This window comes from Dermochelys coriacea, chromosome 17, assembly GCF_009764565.3.
Source record: "Dermochelys coriacea isolate rDerCor1 chromosome 17, rDerCor1.pri.v4, whole genome shotgun sequence".
Classification (NCBI taxonomy): domain Eukaryota; kingdom Metazoa; phylum Chordata; order Testudines; family Dermochelyidae; genus Dermochelys; species Dermochelys coriacea.
The window spans coordinates 20107970-20134581 of NC_050084.1; the positions used below are offsets into that span (position 1 = coordinate 20107970).

General features: G+C 48.6%; 1 protein-coding gene across 8 annotated transcripts in view; it reads right to left on the minus strand.

The window, feature by feature from the left end:
* Positions 1 to 25572, minus strand: part of LOC119844870 (NADPH--cytochrome P450 reductase) — a 63250-nt gene extending 37678 nt beyond the window's left edge. The window contains exons 1-4 of one of the 8 annotated variants that reach the window (XM_043499446.1): positions 22847 to 22996; positions 18152 to 18153; positions 15330 to 15393; positions 119 to 311 (exon numbers count right to left, since the gene is read on the minus strand). In XM_043499446.1, coding sequence (XP_043355381.1) covers positions 119 to 297 — 179 coding nt within the window. In that variant the 5' untranslated portion in view covers positions 298 to 311; positions 15330 to 15393; positions 18152 to 18153; positions 22847 to 22996. Of the gene's footprint in view, positions 1 to 118; positions 312 to 15325; positions 15394 to 15904; positions 15924 to 18151; positions 18154 to 22846; positions 22997 to 25318 lie in introns of those variants that run through there. The other 7 variants (XM_043499442.1, XM_043499445.1, XM_038376304.2 and 4 more) reach the window with 7 other exon arrangements.
* Positions 25573 to 26612: the final 1040 nt, after the last annotated feature.

Here is a 26612-nt window from a genome sequence, read left to right on the forward strand (position 1 = left end):
GAAGACAACCTGCCACAGCCCCGCCTGACCACTAGGTGTGACTGGCGGTGAGCATTCCCCTTCACAACATACCAATGGGATTTAGATTCATCCCGATTTCATCAGGACAGTCACTTACATTGGCTGGATTTTGGTGAATTCGGGGATTTCTTCCTTTTTCTTGCGGAAGAGGAACCAATAAGAAAGGAGGCCAACGATGAGTGAGAAGAGAAACACATCGGTCATACTAAAGAGAGTGCCCTCCGGGACAGCACTTTCAGGAGTGGGGAGAGTGGAGTCCATGGCAGAATCCCCCATGACAACTGGCAACACTAGAAAGAGGAAAGAGAAAAAAAAATAAATTACATATAATCAAAATGCCAATAGTGACAGAGCATCACTGGAATGAGATGGGAGAGACCTAGGAGAAGACCTCCCAGTACATGCTGCGTCCACTATAGTTTTCAATGTCCCAAGAGCTAGCCCATCCTTTAGGGGATCATTTCACAGCCTAATGCATCTCACTTCGAAAAAGAAGCTTTCTGCTATATTCAGCCAAATTCCTACTTTCGAGTTGCATCAACCCTGGCCAGCTTGCACTCCATCCTTGGTATGAGCACATTTCAAACAGCTGTAGCCTTGTGCCTCTCGCAGAGGTCCTCATCTGGTTCCCATCAACGTCAGTGGCAAAGCTTGTGACGGGAGCCAGATCAAATTCACAGCTGGCCCTTGCCCCAGTAATACATATTCTGGAGGAGTCAATTCCTCCAGCCATCCCGATCGTTTTTGTTGCTCTTCTCTCTTATATCTTTCTAGGGCAGAATTTACTGCTGTATGACTCAACCACACCAGAGCCATGGAGAGAGCCTGTTACCTTCCTCCATAGCGGTGTGATGCCTCGTTGGATGCATCCCCAAGCTGCGTTCACTTTTGTTTTGCTTCAAATTCACGTCTAATTTGCCATCCACTAGCACCTCTAGGTCCCTGTTGGCACTACAGCATTCGCGTTCCCATTCCTCAAGATGAATCCCAGTTTGTTCATTTTTGTCCACCTTTCTATTCTCTCTAGTAAATCATAGGTCCACTTATACTATTGTCTTTGCACTCATTTAGTATCTGTCAGTTTTATTAATACCCGCTTTTTTCTTTCTTCTAGATCATTAAAGTGGCTAGATGAAGATAGATTTCTGAAATGACAAAGAGCAATGTAATGGATTGGATGGGACTGTTCAAGGAACACCTCTATGTTGATTTGCATGCAATTAATCATGTGTTACTGATCTATTATCAATTATTCTTATTTTCCCCCCTCCCTCCCGAAAAGCATCAAAAAAGAACTGATCGTTCTGAGCACATTCGGACTAGCAGTTCCCCTGATCCATCTGGCTAAGGTACTTACAGACGCTCCCCAGGTTACACAAGATCCGACTTATGTGAATCCGCACTCACGGAAAAAGTTACATAAGCTAGAAATAGGAGAGTTTTTTTGTTTGTTTTTGCACATAATGGTCGGGTATACATTTCCGACTTACGCAAAATTCGACTTATGCAAGGCATTCCGGAACGGAACGATAGCGCAAGTCAGGGAGCATCTGTATTTCGCCCTCATTACCACATTAGCTCAATGCCTCACAATCTTTAATGTATTTATCCTCACAACACTCTATGAGGCAGGGCAGTGCTATTATCCCATTGTACAGGTGAGGAACTGAGGCTCAGAGAGGTTAAGTGACTTGCCCAAAGTCACACATGGAGTGTGTGGCAGAGCAGGGACTTGAACCCAGGTCTCGCAAGTCCCAGGCTTCTGCCTGAACTACTGCCACCCTGCCCTTCGAGAATAAATAGCTACTGCTTTTCCTCTTCCATTGCTTCCCCAAGATTCCTATTAATCATGCTTCACATTGGAAGATTAGTTTCATAATGGGCAGAACAGAGTTCTGAGTGGGCAAGCAGATGATTAACTTGAACCATGATCCGTGGGGGTAGAGTAGTGACAAAGTTGACAGCGGGAAGAGTAGGCAGCACAGATCATTGCAATGGTAGCATTACATTAGGAAACTGGCAGAATGGTGACTCATAGAGCTCAAGGGAACATCGTAATCAACTAGTCTGACCTGCTCTTTAACCCAGGCCAGAGACCTGCCCCAGAATTATTCCTAGAGCAGTTCTTTTGGAAAAACATCCCATCTTGATTTTAAAATTGTCAGTGATGGAGAACCCATCACAATCCTTCCAATGGTTAGTCATTCTCACCGTTAATAATTTACACCTTATTTCCAGTCTGAATTTGTCTAGCTTCAACTTCCAGACATCGGGTCATGTTAGACCTTTCTATGCTAGACTGAAGAGCCCATTGTGCAATATTTGTTGCCCATGTAGGGATTTAAAGACTGTAATCACGTCACCCCTTAACCTTCTCTTTACTAAGCTAAACAGATGGAGCTCCTTGAGTCTATCACTGTAAGGCAGATTTTCTAATCCTTTCATCATTCTCATGGCTCTTCCCTGACCCCTCTCCAATTTATCACCATCCTTCTTGAATTGTTGGCACCAGAACTGGACAGAGGATTCCAGCAGCGGCTGCACCAGTGCCAAATACAGAAGTAAAATAACCTCTCTGCTCTGCCTCGAGATGCCCCTGCTTATACATCTCAGGCTCATATTAGCTCTTTTGGCCGCAGCATCACACTGGGAGCTCCTGTTCAGATGATTATTCACCACGGCCCCAAACTGTTTGCAGAGTTGCTGCTTCTCAGGATAGAGTCCCTCATCATGTAAGTGTGGGGAATTCTTTGTTCTTAGATGCAGAAACAATGTGATTCAGTTAACCTCCCTCTCCATGTGCCAATGAACTGGCTCTATCCACATCGCAATTGAACACCCATTGAATTGAACTGGCCCACGTCAGCTAACTTGAGCTCACAAGGCTGGGAGTATGGGGCTGTTTAACTGAGGTGAGGACGTTTGAACTCAGGCTGGAGCCTGGGTTCTGGGACCCTTCCTACTCGCGTGCAGGCTCTGAGGCCTAAGAAAGTGGGTGGGCGTCAGAGCCTGAGCTGCAAATTCAAAGCACTGTCTGTACAGCTATTTTAAAGAGCTAGCACAAGCCCCACTAATCCAAGTCTGTCGACCCAGACTGGTAGGCTTGTTCCAAAATGCAGTGTAGAGACACTTCTACAAACTGAGTGATCCCTCTATTGTGTTTATTATCAAAAACATACTAGAAAACACTTTGAGGCCACCAAAAAATTTGTTGTTAGAACCCTTCTAGTGGGATGTTACTGTGGGACTATAGCGAATTGCTGAACAGCACTGCTGTCAAAAGTTACAAATCAGCACTTCAGTAGAGGATGTAGAGACGCACATATGCACCTTGCAGTGACATTAGACAGGCCTTTCAGGTGCACCAATCAAGGAGCTTGCACTTCCAACATTGCAAGGCTAGTGCAGGAATAAACACAGAACAATTGATTCTCAGACCTGTTCAGAGTTTTATTTTACTAAAGAATTTAAGAATGCAATTCTACTCTGAGGAGTGATTAAACAAGGAGCCCCATGATGTTGTTTTCATTGTCTGGATTTCCTAAAAGTGAAGAGTTTTTTCTAGCCAGTACCCCTGCATACTAACTCTGAGAGTGTTAACCAGGAGGTAAGGTTTGGCTTTGTGCATCACCACAAGTTGCCCTGAGCCAACTGAGGTGGGTCATACCATAGATGCAATTACAGAGTAGACTTTATGATAAAGCCTCTGTACCTTGTGCCAAGCAACTTGTGTTTTCGGGCTCTCTTTTGTTCTCAAGGATGTCTGCGCATCTCCATTTATCGTTGATGTGCATTGTGTGCCAGAGTTGCAGGGAGAGTTTTTAGGCTGTTGGCCACTTTTCAGAGACATTTCCTGCCAAGGACTGTGTTTGTACTAATGACTTAATTGATAGTAATTCACTAGTGTTACGGCCAGGTCCTATGACCTGTTGAGCACCCTCCACTGACTCTGAACTCAATTGTGGAGGGTGCTCGGTGTCTTTCAGAATCAGGCCCTTTGATGCTCCCGATTCCGTGAAATGTCTGGCACTGAAGTTAGATGACTTTTAATTAAAGAAATTAAATGTGCATGAATTCACTGCTGTAGAACATTTCTGTATGACTTCACAATGATCTCAACTATACATGTATTTAGGGACCAGACCTTCTAAATTTAAGACAATATCAGAGCTCTAAGTCTGAAAAGGGACCATTTCAAAGCTGAATGGGCTAGAATATAACCATGCCTAACATATCCCCCCATTACTTCTTAATTTGTATTATATTGCTGCCTAGAGGTCCCAGCTGAGATGGGGGGAGGGTCCCCATTTTGCTGACAGAGTAAATAGACAAGGCAGAAAAGGAAATATATCCCACTTCACCAATGGGAACCAAGGCTCACAGAGATTTAAGGCTCAGATTTTCAGAAGTGATTGGTTATTTTGGGTGCCTCAGTCTTTGCCCATCTTGAGTCACCTCAGAGGGGCTCACAGTTCCAAGTGCCCACACTCTGTAAACCAGGCCCTTTAAGGTGTCTCAGGTTGTGCCTGTTTGAAATCTCCCCTGAAAGACACAAGTGATGGGAGATCTCTGAAGCAGAAATGCTGGTTTGGCTTTGTGCAAAGGGACAGTGGATGTTAAGAAGGGTGGGTGAGACATCTGGTGCTTGGTCTTGCAGTCCTTCCTCATGTGTAACCCCATCAATGCCTGTGAAGCTACTCAAATGTGAGTTGGGGTTGCAGGATTGGGGACCCTCTTTATTTTCTGCATGGACTGGCAAAAATGCACCTCACGTAAATATCTATCTAATCAGCTGCCTACTTGTTAGAAGGCCTTCAACTTCCTCCTTTCTTGGGCAGATCAGGGCTATAAGATAAAGCAGCTACCATGTTCAGTTTCCCATGTAGGAGTCAGCAATTTCCATATGTAATTTTTGCTGAGACCTTAAAGAGAAGTTGAGAATAAGCTGGGGCATAAGGCAGGAAGAAGTATTAAAGAACATAGAAGTGTGTATGAGAATGTGTCTTATTCAAATAATAACTCAAAGTGTTAAAGGCAGGGCTTTCCTTGGAAACAAGAGACCAGGTGGGATCAGAATTAAAACTTGTTAACTCTTGTCAGCTGTAGGTGACTCAGTGTCTCATCTGCCTACAGATAGTTTGTATAGGCCAGTTAATACTGAAGAGCAAGTACAGCAATATGAGAGAGGTGGATTCTTCCCTGACTCATGCATCATTCTGACAATGACATGAGGCCTTGCTATGCAGTTACTAGAAAAGAATCAAATCTCAGAACGTGCCCCAAAAGCCCAGAGATGTGAAAACCAGACCAACTTTCTAAAAAAAAAAAATAAACATTGTGGCTTTTTGCAAGGTAAACAAAGAGGCCTTTTATTTACACAAACATCTGTGACCCAACATTAATAGAAGCAGATAGGTGTGGAGACATTGTTGCAATTACATGCATTAGGTCAGCTTCACTTCCAGGTTATATAATCATAAAACTGAAGGGCTGGAACGGACCTCAAGAGGTCGTCTAGTCCAGCTCCCTGTGCCGAGACAGGACCCAGTACACCTAGACCGTCCCTAACGGCTGTTTGTCCAACCTGATCTTAAACTCCTCCAATGACAGAGACTCCACAGCCCCTGTTGGAAGCCTGTTCCAGATCTTAACTATCTTTATTAGTTAGAAAGGGTTTCTCAATGTCTAACCCTAATCTCCCTTGCTACAGCTCAAGCCCATTACTTCTTTCCTGCCTTCACTAGCCATGGAGAACAACTGATCACCTTTCTCTTTGTACTAGATCACGGATACAGTTACCAGGCCCCCTCCAGCATTTTTCCTCCAGACTGAGCATGCCCAGGTTTTAAACCTTTCCTTATAGGGCAGGCATTCTAGACCTTCTGTCATTTTTGTTGTTCTCCTCTGAACTTTCTTCAATTTCTTTAAATGTGGCACCCAAAACTGGACACAATTCTCTAGCTGAGGCCTCACCAGTGTCACACAGGGTGAAAGAATTACTCCATGTCTTACATATGCCCCATGACTGGAGTTTAGGGTTCTCCCTACAATACCTAGTGACGAAAATCTCCGGGCCCAATTCTCCCCTTACTTGCACTGGTGTAAATCGGGTGTAGCTCCACTGACACTGAGTTACATTCATGCATGCAAGAGAAGATTCAGGACCACTGCACAAAATGAAGCTCCAAGCTACTCTTCTGGGCTGTTCACTCCTCTTCCCTAACTTGACAACTCTGTCTCTGTCATTTCAGTCTCACTGAGTTTTCAGGCACTGGATCATCCAGGACACTTTGCCATCAGGTCTGCAACTGTGCCCAGCCCATATACAAGCCATGCAAGGTAGAAATGGATGAGGAAGAGGGTATTCCAGTTCCATCCACAACCACTGTGAACCCACGCAAGATCTATCCAGAATCTGGTTCTATATATGCAATGCAGAAGAAAAGAGATCTAGAGAGATGTTTTCTACACCATTACTCTTCTATCCATGAACTTTTATTCTAAGCAATAAGACAAGCTATACAGTTTCCAAACATGTAAAATCAGTGGAAGCAGCCACCTGTAGGAGGTTGGGCTGAGATTAAAATAGGACACTGCTGGCAGATCTGCAGAGGACATGTTTGGCAACACATACAGAGAGGCCTGCAATTAAGAATTTAAGGGTATGTCTATACTACGTGCCGGATCGGCGGGCAGCAATCGATCCAGTGGGGGTCAATTTATCACGTTTAGTCTAGATGCGATAAATCGACCCCCAAGTGCTCTCCCGTTGACTCCTGTACTCCACCAGAGTGAGAGGCATCGGCGGAGTTGACGGGGGAGCGTCAGCAGTCGACTCACCGCAGTGAGTAGATCTAAGTACATCGACTTCAGCTACATTGTTCAAGTAGCTGAAGTTGCGTAATTTAGATCGACCCCCCGCAGTGTAGACCAGACCTTAGAGAATAGTTTCAATTACTGAAGATGTACGTTCCAATCATAGACAAGAGTCAGAGAACTGATAATGGGGCATGGAGCCTTTCATCAGCTTGGTCCCATGCAGATATTAAGTGAAAATCCTTACTCGTTGAGTGTTGTGCTAATCTTTGTGGAAAGGTGGGACTAACAGCCCCCAATTCCCTGTTCAAAGCTTTAAGCAAAGTTCAATTTGCTTGAAAACATTTATTTTAAGATTGAGTTGTTGAAGCAGAAGTTCCAGTCAGAGCAACACATGACGGCTACAGAGAAAATGCTGATGCAAGTAACCAAAGAAAAGGGAAGGCAGAGAAAGTGTGCTGCCGATATAGAGAATCACAGCTAAATATCTGGGCAACAGACGGGATGACTTGGCAGATCAGCACTCTGTCACATTTCTGCAGTCACATGATGCCCCAGAATCGGCATGACTCAATACAGATATCATTAATAAAAAGGAAGTTGAAACACAAGACAGCAATGATTTTCCATCCCAGGAACCCTTGGCATCGCTAAGAACACGAAGGATTACACCATCATTGCAAAAATCATCATCTCTCCCAGTTAGGATACAACTGAACTTTTCCCTTGCGTGCAGCTGAGGAGCACAAAGATAAGGGAACACAAAGATAAGGGAAAGCAGAACCATTTGCTCCTCTTTACAACTTAACTGGAAATACCAATATTTGGGGGAGGGAGTAAAGTGCTTGGTCAAATACATCAGCCATGAGAGCACTTTACAAACTGTACAAAAACAGCTCCATGGAAATGCAACCACCTCTGGAGTGGAGGGCAGCAGCCTAGATGAACAACTGTGACATACCCAGCTCTTATGAATAGGGCAGGGGGTGACCTTTAACAGGCAGTATAAATTAAGGAAGGTGTTCATTTTGAAATATAGGGCAGTGACTCAGTTCTTTCAGCTATCAAAGTTACAAGAGAGATGTTATTAAAACATATTTAGTAGAGAGGCATTAAAGTGAGCACAGCTAATGTTAGCCAACCAGTGTCATAATAAGCAGTGAGGAGACAAACTGATACATATCTGGAGTGATACAAAAGCTACAGCTGCTTAAGGGAGGCATTGTGGCCAAAAGCACTGGCCTGGGACTCAGAAGACCTAGGCTCTGTTCTAGGCTCTGCCACTGGCCTGCTGTTGACCTTAGGCAAGTCATGTCCCCATTCTGTGTCTCAGTTTCCCTATCTGTAAAATGTGGATAATGACACTGACCTTCTTTGCGAAGCTTGCTGAGATTTAATTATGAACAATGCTATACAACATCCAGGTATTCATTATTACCACCACACTGTGCGTTAAAAATCAGTGCCTTCTGCTCCAGGATACTCAGCACAGAAACCCATCTCACAGCCTTTGTGGTACGTGGCATTTATACATTACAACATGCAGCATTAGCCAGAAAGAATTGTGGGTCTTTCTCCATGTCTGTTCAGCACCATTTTCCTTACCAAACAAACACAATTCACTAGAATGAAAGCTCTGATGCAGATTGTTTACCATTCCTCACCTCTTGAATTCAGGGCAATTCAGAAGATTTTCTTTTTCTCCATACCTTTGCAGTCCCAAGCACATAGCCTACCCTGATAATTCTCCCTCACTTGGCCAGATAAAGCAGGGAGGACTCTGAGCAGATGTGCTGCGGAGTGTCTCATGTCAGGGTGGCTTGCTATAGGTATTACCATTTCCTTCCCACTTTACCCACAGGGAATTTAAAGTACCAGTTATTGTGTTTTTTCTTGGTTGGTACCAGACGTATTCATAGATTCATAGATACTAAGGTCAGAAGGGACCATTCTGATCATCTAGTCCGACCTCCTGCACAGTGCAGGCCACAGAATCTCACCCACCCACTCCTATGAAAAACCTCACCTATGTCTGAGCTATTGAAGTCCTGTATTGTTTGGTATCTAGACAAAAAGACAGCGGAGAGAAGCCCCACAGCAGCCCAAGTGACCTCTACTTCTGGGTGCTTGTCACACTCGCTTCAGCAACGGTGAACAGATCACAAAGACTGAAGATGAGCTCTGTGTAGCTTGAAAGCTTCTCTCTCTCACTGACAGAAGCTGATCCAATACAAGACCTCACCCATCTTCTCTCACAGATTCAATGGCATTTTTTTGAGCATGGCACTACCTCAGCCTGCTATAGTCAAAGGGCCTGGTTTTATATTCCTTATGCAGACAGAACCCCCACTGTGGTCACTGGGAATACAGGACAGAGATCCAACATACAACTGCCAGTAGGAAAATGGGATTTCTCTAGTAGGTAGACAGAAAAGGTCCAGAAAGATGATGTCAAGATTCTGTCAGTAAAATTAACCCCTGGTGGAAACTACAGAGAACTCTACAGAGGGGCTGCTGAAACATACAAGGATAACTTTGCATGCACTATTTGATTCAATGATAGAAGACAATACCCAGGTATGGACGAAAAATTACTTTGCCAAAACCTCTTTTAAACCAGCCTTACACAACTTCCAGGAAGATGCATCAGCCCAGGCACAGAGTCTAGTTGCCTGCCATCTGCCCAAGTGGTTAGTTTTTCCTCCTCATTATCAAGGATATTTTACCCATTTGTTCTTGGCTCCTTCCCCCCTAAAGAAAAAAGTTCTATTCACTCTGGGTGAAAAGAATCTTTCCTAACTCTCCACGATTGGCATGATGCGCTTCCCAAGTCTCGACACAAGGAATCATCTCTTCTCTCGCAGATCTCAGTGAAGAGGGTAATTTAATATACAGACACTGTGACGTTGCACTCTATATGATTTTATAAAAGTATGCTAATGAGTGCAAATATAACGTAACTAAAATATGCTTCATGCAAAAGGTCTCTTGTGAGGTATCACTACAAAGCTTATAATCTATTGAGTGTGGTCATCCTATTTGTATAAATGTATCACTCTTGTATCTGAAACTAGAAATATGAAATATAACTGAGGTCCTATTGTAGTTATGCAAAGTGTGTGCCATTAATGGTAGTTTGGAATCTTAATGGCTCCCATTAACCAGGACAATTGACTGTAGATGGCTCTGTTTTACCTGTAAGTATTCCTTACAAGTGAGTAATGAAGTCTTACAGTGACATGTGATCATGTCACCTGAACTGGAATGAAGTGAGCTGTAGCTCACGAAAGCTTATGCTCTAATAAATTTGTTAGTCTCTAAGGTGCCACAAGTACTCCTTTTCTTTTTGTATCTTTAACCTGGTGCTTTTCCATTGAGAAGAAGGGTGGGAACCGAGAGGGACTAAGGATTCCCACCTTATGCAAAAGATATATATAAGGGGTGGAACAGAACAAAGGGGGCGGCTATCATGCGAAATCCCCTAGCTACCACCTGAGCTGAAACAAGGGCTGTACCAGGGGAAAGGATTGTGCCCAGACTAGGAAGGTGTCCAGTCTGTGAAAAACTTATTGAAACATCTCTGAGAGTGAGATTTTATCTGTATTCAGTTTTATTACTGTACTAGGCATAAACTTCATGTTTTATTTTATTTTGCTCGGTAATTCACTTTGTTCTGTCTGTTCCTACTTGGAATCACTTAAATCCCACTTTCTGTATTTAATAAAAATCACTTTTTACTTATTAATTAACCCAGAATATATATTAATCCTGGGGGGGGGGGGGTAAACAGCTGTGCATATCTCTCTATCAGTGTTATAGAGGGCAACAATTTATGAGTTTACCCTGTATAAGCTTTATACAGGGTAAAACGGATTTACTTGGGGTTTGGACCCCACTGGCAGTTGGGATTCATAGATACTAAGGTCAGAAGGGACCACTATGATCATCTAGTCTGACCTCCTGCACAACGCAGGCCATAGAATCTCACCCACCCACTCCTGCAAAAAACCTCACCTATGTCTGAGCTACTGAAGTCCTCAAATCATGGTTTAATAACTTCAAGGAGCAGAGACTCCTCCAGCAAGTGACCTGTGCCCCATGCTACAGAGGAAAGCGAAAAACCCCCAGGGCCTCTTCCAATCTGCCCTGGAGGAAGATTCCTTCCTGACCCCAAATATGGCGATCAGCCGAACCCTGAGCATATGGGCAAGATTTGAGTGTTAAAGACAGGAACACTTCTTAAGTTGCTTTCAGTTAAGACTGCTGCAGCTTTGGGGCCCGTGGTTCAGACCTGGGTCTGTGTTGGAGCAGACTGGTGTGTCTGGCTCAGCAAGAGAGGGTGCTGGAGTCCCACGCTGGGAGGCAGGGAAGGCAGGAGCAGAGGCAGTCTTGGCACATCAGTTGGCAGCCCCCAGGGGGTTCTGTGATCCAACCCGTCACAGACACAAAGCACATTCCTAGTCCAATTCCTACCCTAAATGCATCCGATGAAGTGAGCTGTAGCTCACGAAAGCTTATGCTCTAATAAATTTGTTAGTCTCTAAGGTGCCACAAGTACTCCTTTTCTTTTTACCCTAACTGCAAATGCTTCACTGCACTCAGACCCAGCCCTGCCTGACGTTCAGCTCCGTCAATTCTCGATGAAATCCAGGTCAGTTAGGATTGCTCAGCACCAACCAGGATCAGGCACCTACTCCAGCCCCGTAGCCAGGTGGAGGGAACGGGGGAGTGATCCAAAAACAAGGCGCCACCTGCTGCGGCGCTTTTACTCACCCGGCGGCGCTCCAGCGGCCGGCCCTCGCTCACACCGGGTGTCTCCGGCGGCACTGACGGTCCCACCGCTGCCAAGGCGCTGCCGAAGACCCGGAGTGAGGGGAGGTCCCGCCACCAAAGACCTGGAGCGAGGGGAGGTCCTGCTGCCAAGGTGCCGCCGAAAACCCGGAGCGCCGCCGGGTGAGTAAAAGCGCCGCAGTGGGTGGCACCTTGTTTTTTGGATCGCTCCCCCTGTTCCCTCAACAGGGGAAAATGTAAAAGGCGCCAAGACACTGACAAGATGCCACTTGTGCTCAGTGGGCGAGCGGCCGCTGCCCCTCTCCCCCCCCAGGCTACGCTACTGACCTACTCCACAGTTTTTATGCGAGCTAGATTTTTTTAAATCTTCTGTTCCTCATGTAAGAGTTTTGAGGAAAAGCTCAAATAAATCTCTTCTTGCTTTGCATAAATGTTTATTACACCATTGCTTGGCATAAATGTTTATTATACCATTGCTTGGCACTTCTATCCTTGGTTGGGAGGTGTTGTAGAAGCAGCACTGATGCAGCCTCACAACCAGGATGAGGTCCTATTTTTCTGATCAGGAAACTAGGGCATGGAGCAATGAGGTCCAGCCTCACCAGGAACGGTATAAAAAGAATGGTTGTTATCTTCCCTTGCAAGACACTGGTTTCTCAACAATTTTCAACAGCTCAGAATTCCCAATCTGAGCCGACGGCTTGGCTCTAGGAGCAAGTGAAGTAGGAGTAAAAACCATGTTGCATAATGCATAACTGTGAAGGGTTGTTTTTTTTTTATGTACAAAAGTAAACAAAAAAGCCATTCAACAAGGCATTCCCTTCTCATCAAATCTTGATGCTGTAACTCTCACAAGATGAAGACTGTACTTAGAATAGAATCTGTGCCAATGTGTATTTCTTCCTAGCAGATTTTTTAAGCATGATCTCAGCTTCAAGCATTGTACATTTGGGCTTTCATTATCAACCAAAAACAAAAAAAACTGGCAGCAGCCCTCACTTGAGAAGAGCGGAATGATTGTAAAAGCTAGAAGACAGAGCATCAGAAAGAAGAGGATGGTTTCACAGGGACAGGAAGAGAATTCTGTCCTTGGGCTGACAGATTCTGTCTTTGGGCTGCGTGCCAATTCAGGTTATCTTATTTTTGTAGTTTGAAGTCTCTTGTATTTAATTTGGTGTTATTAATTACAGCTTAGAGAACAGCTGTTTTCAACAGCCCTGAATCATTTCCCTTGAAAGCTTCCAGCCTTGAAAAGCCTGTCTGTTTTTGATTTTAAGCACCAAACATTGTGAGGTATTTGCCTCAATGTCAAACTGCCCTACCAAGAATGCCACAGTTACTTGCACACCAATTAACGTGGATCAGCATGGATGTTTTTGATTCTGCTCCCTAGACAAACTGAAACAATGAGGGCACGAGGTAAAAGAATACCCTCTTCCAACCAAAACTGTTGACCAGTTTGGTTTTCCACTGGGAAATAAGTTCAGATTGTAAACAGCAGTGTGGTAAAGGGAAAAACCAACACAGTAAAAAAGTCCACGTATCAAGACAGGGCAGCAGATGGTTAACTTCAACCCTGCACACTGTATTGTGGGGCATTGTTTACACAGTAAACACCTCTGCACAAGCTTACGCAGCAGAATTTTAAGAGCCCCCATGTAAACTGAATATTGTGGAGGGTTCAAGAATTTATCTGCAGGTAGCTGGATTTGGAGATTTGGATATGATTAAAAGGATACCGCCAATTTACATATCATACACCTGTCTGAAAGTGTTACAAGCAACACCTACAATCACTGTATCTTCTCCCTCTATCAATTTCTTTACCCTGTGCATTTGAGAGCACTTTGTGCATAGTTATCTCCACGGAGTCCCCTTGTATTCATAGTTGATCCACACAAATGGGAAATAATCCTTTCACACAGCAAGGGGAGAGTGGAGGGGGGGAAGACACATTGATGAGCAGGTGATTGTAAAGCCACCAGAACTGGCCAGGGGATTCATTAGGTGTCTGATAAATGTGAAGTCCTCATCATCAGTGGGGAGGTTTAGGTTGGATATTAGGAAAAATTATTTCACTAGGAGGGTGGTGAAGCACTGGAACGGGTTACCCAGGGAGGTAGTAAAATCTCCTTCCTTAAGAGGTTTTTAAGGTCAGGCTTAACAAAGCCCTGGCTGGGATGATTTAGTTGGCGATTGGTCCTGCTTTGAGCAGGGGATTGGACTAGATGACCTCCGGAGGTCCCTTCCAACCCTGATCTTCTATGATTCTATGATCCCCCACACTGTGGCTTCTGGTAAGGGGGCTTCTCTCTCAGCACATTGTTTCCTGGCTGTTGCAAGGGTAGGTTCCCAGCCTGCAAATCCTGTTCCCCCAGCGAGCAACTCCAGCGTCTGCCTCCGCTGGTGCTGCTACTGCTCTCAGCTTTCCCAACCAGCAGAAGGATAGTGAAACTGACAAAAATTAGGTCAGTTTCACTGTTTCCCAACCTTTCCAGCACCAGCCCTGATAAGGGACAAGACTGAGTTTTCACTCTGCTGCCCCTTGGCAAAGCACTGAGCAGCACCCAGGGCTCTAGAACTATCTGGCTGCACAATCAGGCAGACAGCCCTGCGCAGGGGTTCCTTGGTTCTTATTTTGACAGTTTCCTTTGCAACCATATGTGCTTAAAAAAAAAAAAGTCTGGGTGGGGGGGCAATGTTGAATGAAAGCTCAGATTCTGCAAAAGTTAAAGAATTGCAAATATGCATTATTAACCCAAAGTGTAGCAAATATCAGTATGATTTTTTTAAAACCCAAGATTTCATCATTAGTATATTATCACACTATTTCTTCAAAGCACTTCACGTCCATTAAATGTTTGTCTCAACACCTCCGCAAGGGTGGGAAATATTATTTTACATGAGAGAGAACAAAGATGCTGTGTCTTGCCCATGTCATGCACTATAGTGGTAGAGCACAAAACAGAACCCAGATCCCCAGACTCCCAATCCTGCTTTTTAAATACAACCACCCTATGCAAAATTTGCAGGAACATGATAGTTGCTGAAGATTAAGGAGTCCGAGTTAGAGAGCTTTATTTTACCAGGAAACATTTTTTTTTGGGGGGGGGGGGACGACAGTTCTAATTCAGTGCTCTCTGATACAGTCTTCACATTTGGGGTTTAGTGAGCATGAAATATGTCACATGTATTTGTTTTCTCTTTGTATACTTGAGAATTATTGGAGTGTTTTTCCTTTGTCTCAGTGTGAGTGGCTTACCGTTTGCCTGACACAGTTACGTATATGCCACTCCAATATTACATAATCAAGACTTGTGCAATGATTCTACCCTGTACTTTACCAGGCTGATACCCCAAAGTAGTGTCTAACTAGAAACTGGAATAAATCCTAGTCATGTTCCATGAGAGGTGATCAATAGTTACATTTTAGAAGTGACTTGCATGGTATCTGGATATTATAATGAGAGATAGTGTGCTTGTCAGTGCAGAAAACTGAGAACCAGGACTACTGGTTTCTATTTCCAGCTCTGCTACCAACTTACAGCAAGTTAAGTAAGGCACTTGGGCCAAATTTTTTTAGAAGTTTCAACACCTCCAATTAAGGCCAGATTTTCAGAGTTGAAAATATGACTCACTTCCCTACACAATTCCAATCCATTTCCTCTTCTGATCTGTAAAACAGAAACATATTTACCTGCCTCACAAGAAGTGATGAAGTTGGCCTGCTAGCAAAGTGCTTCGAAATGTTCAGAACTGTACAGGCTGTACAAATGTAAAAGGAAAATTAGGCTATTAGTACTCCTCAAAACATTCCAAAGAAACTATGCAAGTATCATTTAAAAAAAAAAAAAAACACAATTAGGAAGACACCCTTAGTTACTAACTAAGCAAGAACATTAAAATAATATGCAGCTAAAAGTCAAACCAACTGTCCCAGTGTGTGACTTTGGACTGTCACGGTTCTTAGGAGTAGCCTTCAGTACTACAAAGGCTTCTTGCTCAATGTTTTCTTTCTGCAGGTTCTATGGCCCAGAAGTAACACACAAATGGATTTTGGTGTTTAACCGAGTAAGAGGTAATCACAGATTATTAAATTTCAGACTGTCCATGTTGCATACAATAGAGTAGGTAATTAAGCTTATTAAGGACTCTATAAATATTGATCTTTTGAATAGGTGCACCAATACAATAGAACATGTGACACACCTTTTACAATACCTTGTGAAGCGTAATCCTAGCACTAGGATCTAGTTATACTGGGAAAACAACTTACATAAGATATTAACCATGGTTTTTTAGTTAAGAAAGCAGAACAAAGTTCATCCAGGGTAGATAACATCCTCTTGGTATCAAGTATCCGGGGGTAGCCGTGTTAATCTGTATCCACAAAAACAACAAGGAGTCCAGTAGCACCTTAAAGACTAAGATTTATTTGAGCATAAGCTTTTGTAGGTAAAAACCTCACTTCTTCAGGTGCATGGAGTGAAAGTTACAGATGTAGACATAAATATACTGACACATGAAGAGAAGGGAGTTACCTCACAAGTGGAGAACCAGTGTTGACAAGGCCAATTCGATCAGGGTGGATGTAGTTTTTTTATATAAAAGAGAACTATAAACTCTTGGTAGTTTTTTATATAAGAGAAAAAGGGAGAGACCAGGATGGGTATGGTACTGAACAAGGTAACAGATTAATCCAATTCTCTGAAGATCACACCAACGCAAAAGAGTAACTAAAAAATTACCCTATGGAATTCTATAGTTACTCTTTATCTGTAACTTATGAACCAAATTTGCTTCACCTCACATGTCTGAAGTTCAGAGGGCACTGTAAATTTGAACTCCAGTCAGTTTAAAAAAGAAGAAGTCGTCGTCATTTAGGTTTCAGAGTAGCAGCCGTGTTAGTCTGTATTTGCAAAAAGAAAAGGAGTACTTGTGGCACCTTAGAGACTAACAAATTTATTAGAGCATAAGCTTTCGTGAGCTACAGCTCACTTCATAGGTCTTACAGCTGCCTCTGAGGCCCCCAATCATTTTGGTGGTTTTCACAAGCAAGTTCTCCTGCTTCTAATTTTTTTTCTCATTCCTGTTGCAGTATAAAAGATCCCCACAAACATGGGAAACTGATCAAATGAACAACAGAGGAAAAGTGAGAATGATTATTCAGTAACAGACAGCTCTGTAAATGAAATTACTGTAAGTACAGGTTAATTGCTTAAAGAGATGCTAACTTACAAAGCCCAATAGTCTCAAATTTTTTCCATCTATTGTTTCAAATTTAGTACTTTAAAATAATAGGTAAGCTTAGTATAAACAAATGAGATTGGAAGAGTTTATTTGCTTTTGTTATAGATCCATGGTGTTTTGCTCCTACCAATGAGAATATATGTAAACAACTAGTTTGGCCAGATCCTCCCCTAATAGCTGGCTTAGTTGACAGCTTCTCAAAGCACATTTCAAGTTATTAATGGAACCACACAAATTACAAAGTGGGGCTCTGTTTGTTGTTGTTTTTAAAACACATTCAGGAGGACTTGAATGTTCAAAATACACATTTGAGGGCCTGAAGGAAAAACAAAAAACCTATTCATGCAGTCTTGCTATTGCCCTCACAGACAGATAAATACAGCCTTACAGGCACAGAACAGACCTGTCCCCAAAAAAAGTGCTGTGGAATTCTGCACCCATTCCACCCTCAGCTATCAGGAGATCTGCAGTTAAACCTATTACTGTAGTATGCGGATGAATGACTGCCAATGAAATGAATGAAAAAGTGGTGTTGCAATCCAGTAGATGGTGCTCTTCCCTCTGAATGAATGCCCCGGCATGATGATAATAGGGCATTTCAATAGGGCAAAGGTATGCCCTAATTCCAAGTCTGACCTGTTGCAGCGACAGTGTGCATCATTGAAACCAGTTACTCTATTTCACTCCAGGGTGGCTACATTTCAGCAGTGGATGAAGCGACCACTACGAAGCGTGCATCAAGCTTGACACATTTTGAAGTTAAAGGCTCCATACAAGTGAAAATATTGTCATTTCATATTCAGAACTGGGAAATATTTTAAGTGACTGGACTGAAGGAGATTCAGTTCTTTTTGACTTCTGGCCTGCGAGTTAGCTATTGAACAAACTCGGATTTTAAAAAAATCAGAAAGATGGAAGTGCAAAAGAACTTCAATGATACAATAATTCATCCTGTTCAGATGAAATGAACAAACTGTCTCTATATCTGGTCCACTCTTCCAATGGCTTATTTTAGCTTCAATAGCCCCTTTCAACCAAGGTTACATAAAATGTTTGGCCAAAACCCAGTGTAAGTGCCGCAGGATGGGTAACTTACTCCTATGAATGAGGAAACCTGATAAATGGAGGCATCCACTCTGCTGGTTAATCTTAGCCATTATGTTCCCTGTAGCTTGTCCCACAAGTTTTAACTCTCCACCACCTCCTTTGGAGAGATTTTTCTTCAGTCTATTAAACCTACATTTTTATTTTGTTTTTTTAAATTTCACCCCACCACTCCTAGCGATGTCCCTTTGTGCACAGATATTTGAAAGATGGAAAAAGATTTCCCGGGCCAAGCTGCCTACATGGCAAGAAAAACACCTGTGGAGATAACATAGGAGTTTTGAGTTTTAATAGCCAAGTCAGAGTTCTACCCCAGCACAGAAGCTGGACGGGAACAGACATCACTGGACTGCAGAGCCTGCCACCAGGCGATAGGGCATTCTGGGGGAGGTCTCCTCCAGCTCTCCTGTTGAAGCTGTTCCATTTTGGTTTAAAATTCTTGAACAGTCACTGGGCCAGAAATAGAGTGCAAGGAGGACTCTACAGCCTGGTGATCAGGGCCCTCACCAGGGAAACCTCGGTTCCAGTTCCTGCGCCAATAAATATTTAGTTATATATACAAAGTGAACCAGCTTCAACAGGTGAGATCAAGAAAGGCATAGCCTATAGCATCCGATGAAGTGAGCTGTAGCTCATGAAAGCTTATGCTCAAATAAATTCGTTAGTCTCTAAGGTGCCACAAGTCCTCCTTTTCTTTTTGCGAATACAGACTAACACGGCTGCTACTCTGAAACCTTTGTGGTTAGGGCATTCATCTGGGAGAGAAGAAACTTGGACTCAAATCCCTGCTCCAGAATGGGGATCTGAACCTGGGTCCCCACATCCCAGGTGAAGGTTCTAACTACCGCAATAAAAGGTGGCCAGTGGCACTACCCCCCCCCATCACCTCCTCCCCGATTTTGTGACTCTAGCCTGTCTTTCTTCTTCTGACCAAACTGCATTTTTGACAGACCCTTGTCGAATTTGCCAGTAGTTTCAGGTCAATTAAAACCAGCACTTTCCAACAAATGAACTATTCTTCTAAAAAGTTTCACCCAGCTCTTCTGTGGGGCACATGGCAGACCAGCTACCCTGCACAAGGAGCCACACAGCTCTAAGAGACTTCTGTCAGCATTCAGACAGAGCCACGGACAGAAACAGGAGTCCTGGTTCCCTGGCTCAAAGCCACCAGAGCCAGAAATAGCTCAGGAGTTCTGGCTCCCCCTGCTTGAATCCACTAGACCCCACTCCCCACCCAATGGTGGTGAAAGAACCCAGGAGTCCTGGCTCCCAATCCTCTTCCCTCCCCACACCGCTCTAACCCACTAGACCCCCCGCCCCACACACACACACACACTCTCCTCCCCAAGCAAGGGGAAAACCTCAGAGTCCCGGCTCCAGGCGCCCCATGTACCCCAGGAAATCCCCCCCGCAGCGCTGGGGAAAGAACCCAGGCGTCCCGGCTCCAGGCCCCCCATGTACCCCAAGAAATACCCCCCCTCCCCCAGCGCTGGGGAAAGAACCCAGGCGTCCCGGCTCCAGGCCCCCCATGTACCCCAAGAAATACCCCCCCTCCCCCAGCGCTGGGGAAAGAACCCAGGCGTCCCGGCTCCAGGCCCCCCATGTACCCCAAGAAATACCCCCCCTCCCCCAGCGCTGGGGAAAGAACCCAGGCGTCCCGGCTCCAGGCCCCCCATGTACCCCAAGAAATACCCCCCCTCCCCCAGCGCTGGGGAAAGAACCCAGGCGTCCCGGCTCCAGGCCCCCCATGTACCCCACGAGAGCCCCCCCCTCCCCCAGCGCTGGGGAAAGAACCCAGGCGTCCCGGCTCCAGGCCCCCCATGTACCCCACGAGAGCCCCCCCTCCCCCAGCGCTGGGGAAAGAACCCAGGCGTCCCGGCTCCAGGCCCCCCATGTACCCCACGAGAGCCCCCCCCTCCCCCAGCGCTGGGGAAAGAACCCAGGCGTCCCGGCTCCAGGCCCCCCATGTACCCCACGAGAGCCCCCCCCTCCCCCAGCGCTGGGGAAAGAACCCAGGCGTCCCGGCTCCAGGCCCCTCATGTACCCCACGAGAGCCCCCCCTCCCCCAGCGCTGGGGAAAGAACCCAGGCGTCCCGGCTCCAGGCCCCCCATGTACCCCACGAGAGCCCCCCCCTCCCCCAGCGCTGGGGAAAGAACCCAGGCGTCCCGGCTCCAGGCCCCCCATGTACCCCACGAGAGCCCCCCTCCCCCAGCGCTGGGGAAAGAACCCAGGCGTCCCAGCTCCAGGCCCCCCATGTACCCCACGAGAGCCCCCCTCCCCCAGCGCTGGGGAAAGAACCCAGGCGTCCCGGCTCCAGGCCCCCCATGTACCCCAAGAGCCCCCCCTCCCCCAGCGCTGGGGAAAGAACCCAGGCGTCCCGGCTCCAGGCCCCCCATGTACCCCAAGAGCCCCCCCTCCCCCAGCGCTGGGGAAAGAACCCAGGCGTCCCGGCTCCAGGCCCCCCATGTACCCCAAGAGCCCCCCTCCCCCAGCGCTGGGGAAAGAACCCAGGCGTCCCGGCTCCAGGCCCCCCATGTACCCCACGAGAGCCCCCCCCTCCCCCAGCGCTGGGGAAAGAACCCAGGCGTCCCGGCTCCAGGCCCCCCATGTACCCCAAGAGCCCCCCCTCCCCCAGCGCTGGGGAAAGAACCCAGGCGTCCCGGCTCCAGGCCCCCAATGTACCCCAAGAGCCCCCCCTCCCCCAGCGCTGGGGAAAGAACCCAGGCGTCCCGGCTCCAGGCCCCCCATGTACCCCAAGAGCCCCCCCTCCCCCAGCGCTGGGGAAAGAACCCAGGCGTCCCGGCTCCAGGCCCCTCATGTACCCCACGAGAGCCCCCCCTCCCCCAGCGCTGGGGAAAGAACCCAGGCGTCCCGGCTCCAGGCCCCCCATGTACCCCAAGAGCCCCCCCTCCCCCAGCGCTGGGGAAAGAACCCAGGCGTCCCGGCTCCAGGCCCCCCATGTACCCCAAGAGCCCCCCCTCCCCCAGCGCTGGGGAAAGAACCCAGGCGTCCCGGCTCCAGGCCCCCCATGTACCCCAAGAGCCCCCCCTCCCCCAGCGCTGGGGAAAGAACCCAGGCGTCCCGGCTCCAGGCCCCCCATGTACCCCAAGAGCCCCCCCTCCCCCAGCGCTGGGGAAAGAACCCAGGCGTCCCGGCTCCAGGCCCCCCATGTACCCCACGAGAGCCCCCCCTCCCCCAGCGCTGGGGAAAGAACCCAGGTGTCCCGGCTCCAGGCCCCCCATGTACCCCACGAGAGCCCCCCCCCCCCCAGCGCTGGGGAAAGAACCCAGGCGTCCTGGCTCCAGGCCCCCCATGTACCCCACGAGAGCCCCCCCTCCCCCAGCGCTGGGGAAAGAACCCAGGCATCCCGGCTCCAGGCCCCCCATGTACCCCACGAGAGCCCCCCCTCCCCCAGCGCTGGGGAAAGAACCCAGGCGTCCCGGCTCCAGGCCCCCCATGTACCCCACGAGAGCCCCCCCCTCCCCCAGCGCTGGGGAAAGAACCCAGGCGTCCCGGCTCCAGGCCCCTCATGTACCCCACGAGAGCCCCCCCTCCCCCAGCGCTGGGGAAAGAACCCAGGCGTCCCGGCTCCAGGCCCCCCATGTACCCCACGAGAGCCCCCCCCTCCCCCAGCGCTGGGGAAAGAACCCAGGCGTCCCGGCTCCAGGCCCCCCATGTACCCCACGAGAGCCCCCCTCCCCCAGCGCTGGGGAAAGAACCCAGGCGTCCCAGCTCCAGGCCCCCCATGTACCCCACGAGAGCCCCCCTCCCCCAGCGCTGGGGAAAGAACCCAGGCGTCCCGGCTCCAGGCCCCCCATGTACCCCAAGAGCCCCCCCTCCCCCAGCGCTGGGGAAAGAACCCAGGCGTCCCGGCTCCAGGCCCCCCATGTACCCCCAAGAGCCCCCCCTCCCCCAGCGCTGGGGAAAGAACCCAGGCGTCCCGGCTCCAGGCCCCCCATGTACCCCAAGAGCCCCCCCTCCCCCCGCGCTGGGGAAAGAACCCAGGCGTCCCGGCTCCAGGCCCCCATGTACCCCACGAGAGCCCCCCCCCTCCCCCAGCGCTGGGGAAAGAACCCAGGCGTCCCGGCTCCAGGCCCCCCAAGAGCCCCCCCTCCCCCAGCGCTGGGGAAAGAACCCAGGCGTCCCGGCTCCAGGCCCCCCATGTACCCCAAGAGCCCCCCCTCCCCCAGCGCTGGGGAAAGAACCCAGGCGTCCCGGCTCCAGGCCCCCCATGTACCCCAAGAGCCCCCCCTCCCCCAGCGCTGGGGAAAGAACCCAGGCGTCCCGGCTCCCGGCCCCCCATGTACCCCAAGAGCCCCCCCTCCCCCAGCGCTGGGGAAAGAACCCAGGCGTCCCGGCTCCAGGCCCCCCATGTACCCCAAGAGCCCCCCCTCCCCCAGCGCTGGGGAAAGAACCCAGGCGTCCCGGCTCCAGGCCCCCCATGTACCCCACGAGAGCCCCCCCCCTCCCCCAGCGCTGGGGAAAGAACCCAGGCGTCCCGGCTCCAGGCCCCCCAAGAGCCCCCCCTCCCCCAGCGCTGGGGAAAGAACCCAGGCGTCCCGGCTCCAGGCCCCCCATGTACCCCAAGAGCCCCCCCTCCCCCAGCGCTGGGGAAAGAACCCAGGCGTCCCGGCTCCAGGCCCCCCATGTACCCCAAGAGCCCCCCCTCCCCCAGCGCTGGGGAAAGAACCCAGGCGTCCCGGCTCCAGGCCCCCCATGTACCCCAAGAGCCCCCCCTCCCCCAGCGCTGGGGAAAGAACCCAGGCGTCCCGGCTCCAGGCCCCCCATGTACCCCAAGAGCCCCCCCTCCCCCAGCGCTGGGGAAAGAACCCAGGCGTCCCGGCTCCAGGCCCCCTCACCCACCTTGCGGCTCCTCCTCGGCGGCTGCAGCGGGGCCCAGCACAGCGCGGCCGGCGCGTACGGCGGCACCTACCACCTCGGGCCGTGGGGGGGAGGGTCTGGCCCCGCCACCGGGGCCTCCTGCGCCGCCGCCGCTCGGACCCCGGAGCAGCCGCGACCTCGGCGCGACCCCCGAGCCCCCCCGGCTTCCTCCCGGAGCGGTGAGCGGCGCCGACCCCCCTCCCTCCGCGGCCCCGCTTGGTACAGTCCGCGCGAGCGCCCGGCCTGGCGGGGGTGGGGAGGGTGATAAAGAGACAGCGCCGCCCAGGGAGGCCTGGCTGGGGGGGGGCAGACGGGGGGGTTGGGGGCGTAGGGCCGGTTGGGGGGCAGACGGGGGGTTTGGGGCGTAGGGCCGGTTGGGGGGCGGGGGCAGACGGGGGGTTTGGGGCGTAGGGCCGGTTGGGGAGACGGGGGGGTTTGGGGCGTAGGGCCGGTTGGGGGGCGGGGGGAGACGGGGGGGTTTGGGGCGTAGGGCCGGTTGGGGGGCGGGGGGAGACGGGGGGGTTTGGGGCGTAGGGCCGGTTGGGGGGCGGGGGGCAGACGGGGGGTTTGGGGCGTAAGGCCGGTTGGGGGGCAGGGGGGAGACGGGGGGGTTTGGGGCGTAGGGCCGGTTGGGGGGCGGGGGGGAGACGGGGGGGTTTGGGGCGTAGGACCGGTTGGGGGGCGGGGGGGAGACGGGGGGTTTGGGGCGTAGGACCGGTTGGGGGGCGGGGGGAGACGGGGGGGTTTGGGGCGTAGGGCCGGTTGGGGGGCGGGGGGAAGATGGGGGGTTGCTGAGGGCTCAGGATGCAAGGCCCAGTTGAGGGGTGGGGAAGAATGGGGGTGCTGGGGCCCCATTGTACTAGAAGCTGTACAAATTCATAGCAAGAGACAGTCACTGCCCCATACATCTATCTAGACAAGACAAAGTATTATCCCCATTTTACAGCACGGCGCTGAGGCATGGAGAAATTAAGGCCCAGATCCTCACAGGTATTTGAAATCAATAGGCATTAGGCACCTGAATACCACAGGGTTATGAAAAACGTTGTACCCTAAAAACGCAGGTCGAGTCACCCCTGGTACAGATGCAACTAGGTTGACAGAAGATCGACCTAGCTACCGTCTCTGGGAGAAGTGGATTAACTACATTGATGGAAAAACCCCGATTGTCGATGTAGGAAATATCTGTACTACAGCTGCAGCTGTGCTGTTGTAGCGGCTATGGTGTACATGTGGCCTAAATGACTTGCCCAGTGTCAAACAGGGAAGCTGTGGCAGAGTTGGTAACTACAAGATTTTCTGCGAGAGCATCTTTCCTAAGAAAAAGCCATCAGTGAGTCACTTAATATCCATGAAAAGAAAAGGTGGACTTGTGGCACCTTAGAGACTAACAAATTTATTTGAGCATAAGCTTTCGTGAGCTACAGCTCATTTCATCGGATGCGTTCATTTTCCACCGATGAAGTGAGCTGTAGCTCACGAAAGCTTATGCTCAAATAAATTAGTTAGTCTCTAAGGTGCCACAAGTCCTCCATTTCTTTTTGCAGATACAGAGTAACATGGCTGCTACTCTGAAACCTGTTAATATTCATGGTACATGTTCTTAGATTTAATTTAAAAAAACTATTGCTCCTGGAAAGATAACTCTCTATCTTACGCTGAAGGAAAATCTATTATAATACCATCAGATTTTGGTCTTGGGGCTTGTCTACAAGGTAACTAAAACCAAAATAACTAAATGGGTTGTAATTCACATCTTCAGTGGAAGTGTGTGGGGGGGATTTCCTGTGTCTGATTCCTCACTGCATTTCTCAACCTTTACATTAGTGTAAATCCAACTAGTGATTTCAGCAGTTACATCAGCGTAAAAGTGGAGTAACAGTGGTGACTTGCCTCTGTTACACAATCAATATTCATTCAAGAGCAAACCAGTAACCACAAGAGCAGAAGCCAGACCAGTCAAACATGCTCTAAAGATTTCCTGGGCTTGTCCTCAAGCAAAAGTTGTACTGCTTTAAGTGGTATAGTTAAAGAAGTACAAGCACCCTAGTTTGGACCAAGTTATACTGGTATAAAAGTGTTAATACTAGTATAGGGATACTCGTATAGTAGAGAAGGGGAATGAGCTATATGAATATTTAGCACTTACATAGAAGTTTTCATCCATAGATCTCAAAGCACTTTACAAAGAGGTCAGTATCATTAACCCCATTTTACAGATGGAGAAACTGAGGCACACGAAGGTGACATGACTTGCCCAAGGTCACCCAGCAGGACAAAACCAGATCTCCGGGTCCCAGTCTAGTGGTCTGGTCACTAAGCACCTTTACACCCATATAACTATGTCAACACAAGGAGTTCTACTAGTAAAAATCACCCCCCTAACAGTGAGTTATACTGGCACAACAACTGTGGGTACTAGTCAAAGTGAATGCAGCAGGTGGGAACTAAGACCACTAACCTTGTCAAAGGTAGATCTGTCCAATGTCACCAGCTTTGGCTCTTTTCTTGTCCTGGTTTTTTGATTATTTTGATCGATTGATTTTTACCATCCAGTTGGTGTCATATGATGTTGCCTGTGGTGGAAAAGCCTGCTGCATTCACACGTCCTTTTCTGGGACCCGTATTCCACATAAAGCTGAGTAACAAGGTTTGATCTCTGTAGTTCTGCGGAAGAGTTGACAGTATGTGCAAAAGGAAGAGCTGCCTCTCCGATTTCCTTTTTATTTCCTGGGCTGACCCTGTGTGGTTTAAGCTGAGGGGAAAGTCAGATGTGGAAAGGGTGGAGCCGGCAGGGAGGAGGGGTTATGCTAAACCTGGTTGCGGGGGCTCTGCCTTTGCTCCACAGCCCAGCCCCTTAAAATCAGAAATGCGATGATTCATATTTAGTAGAAAATGACCTAGGGACTCTTTGTACTTTCCTGTCCATATGCAACAGTAAGGTTGAAATCTGCACGTTTCTGTGGAAGAGGCCAGTGTTCTTGTCAAAATGACAACTGGTTACACAATTAACTTTTTCACTGCTGGCCCTTTACCACACCTGCTGGGCTGCCGTCATTCCTCAGGATTTCACTGAAATCCACAGAGCATTAGGGTGCACATTGAGAGATTCACCTCCGCAGCAGGAGCGTTCTACCTGCGCGCTTCAATCATTCAGGGGCACTACAGGGGCAGCCGGACAGGATGTAACCAGGGCACTGAGCAGCGTGGCAGTCTCCTTCTGCCTGGACCTAACTAGGACAGATTCCCAAGCCAGAAAGGACCACTGAGATCATCTAGGCTGACCTCCTGCATAACACAGACCAGAGAACTGCCCTAAAATAATGTCTAGAACAGATCCTTTACAGTTAGCCATATTAAAATGTATATTGTGTGCTTGTGCCCCGATCGCCAAGCAATCCAGATCGCTCGGTAGCAGTGACCAGTCTTCATTACTTACCACTCCCTCAATTTTTGTGTCATCTGCAAACTTTATCAGTAATGATTTTCTGTTTTCTTCTGGGTCATTAACGGACATATTGCCTAGCGCAAGGCCAAGAACCCTTTTGCCTCATGCACTGATCCAAGTGTGGTAGATGAGTACCTCCTCATCAGTCTATGCTTCAAGTATGCATCACGGCAGGTCACTTCTTTCGAGTCTGGGAGCAAAAGAGTTAATTCCTCCATAATGGTGGCAACTGATCCTGATGGCATTTTTGTTAGGCCAGCGGTCTAAGATTTCTAAAGGGAGTGCCATTCAACATTTTCC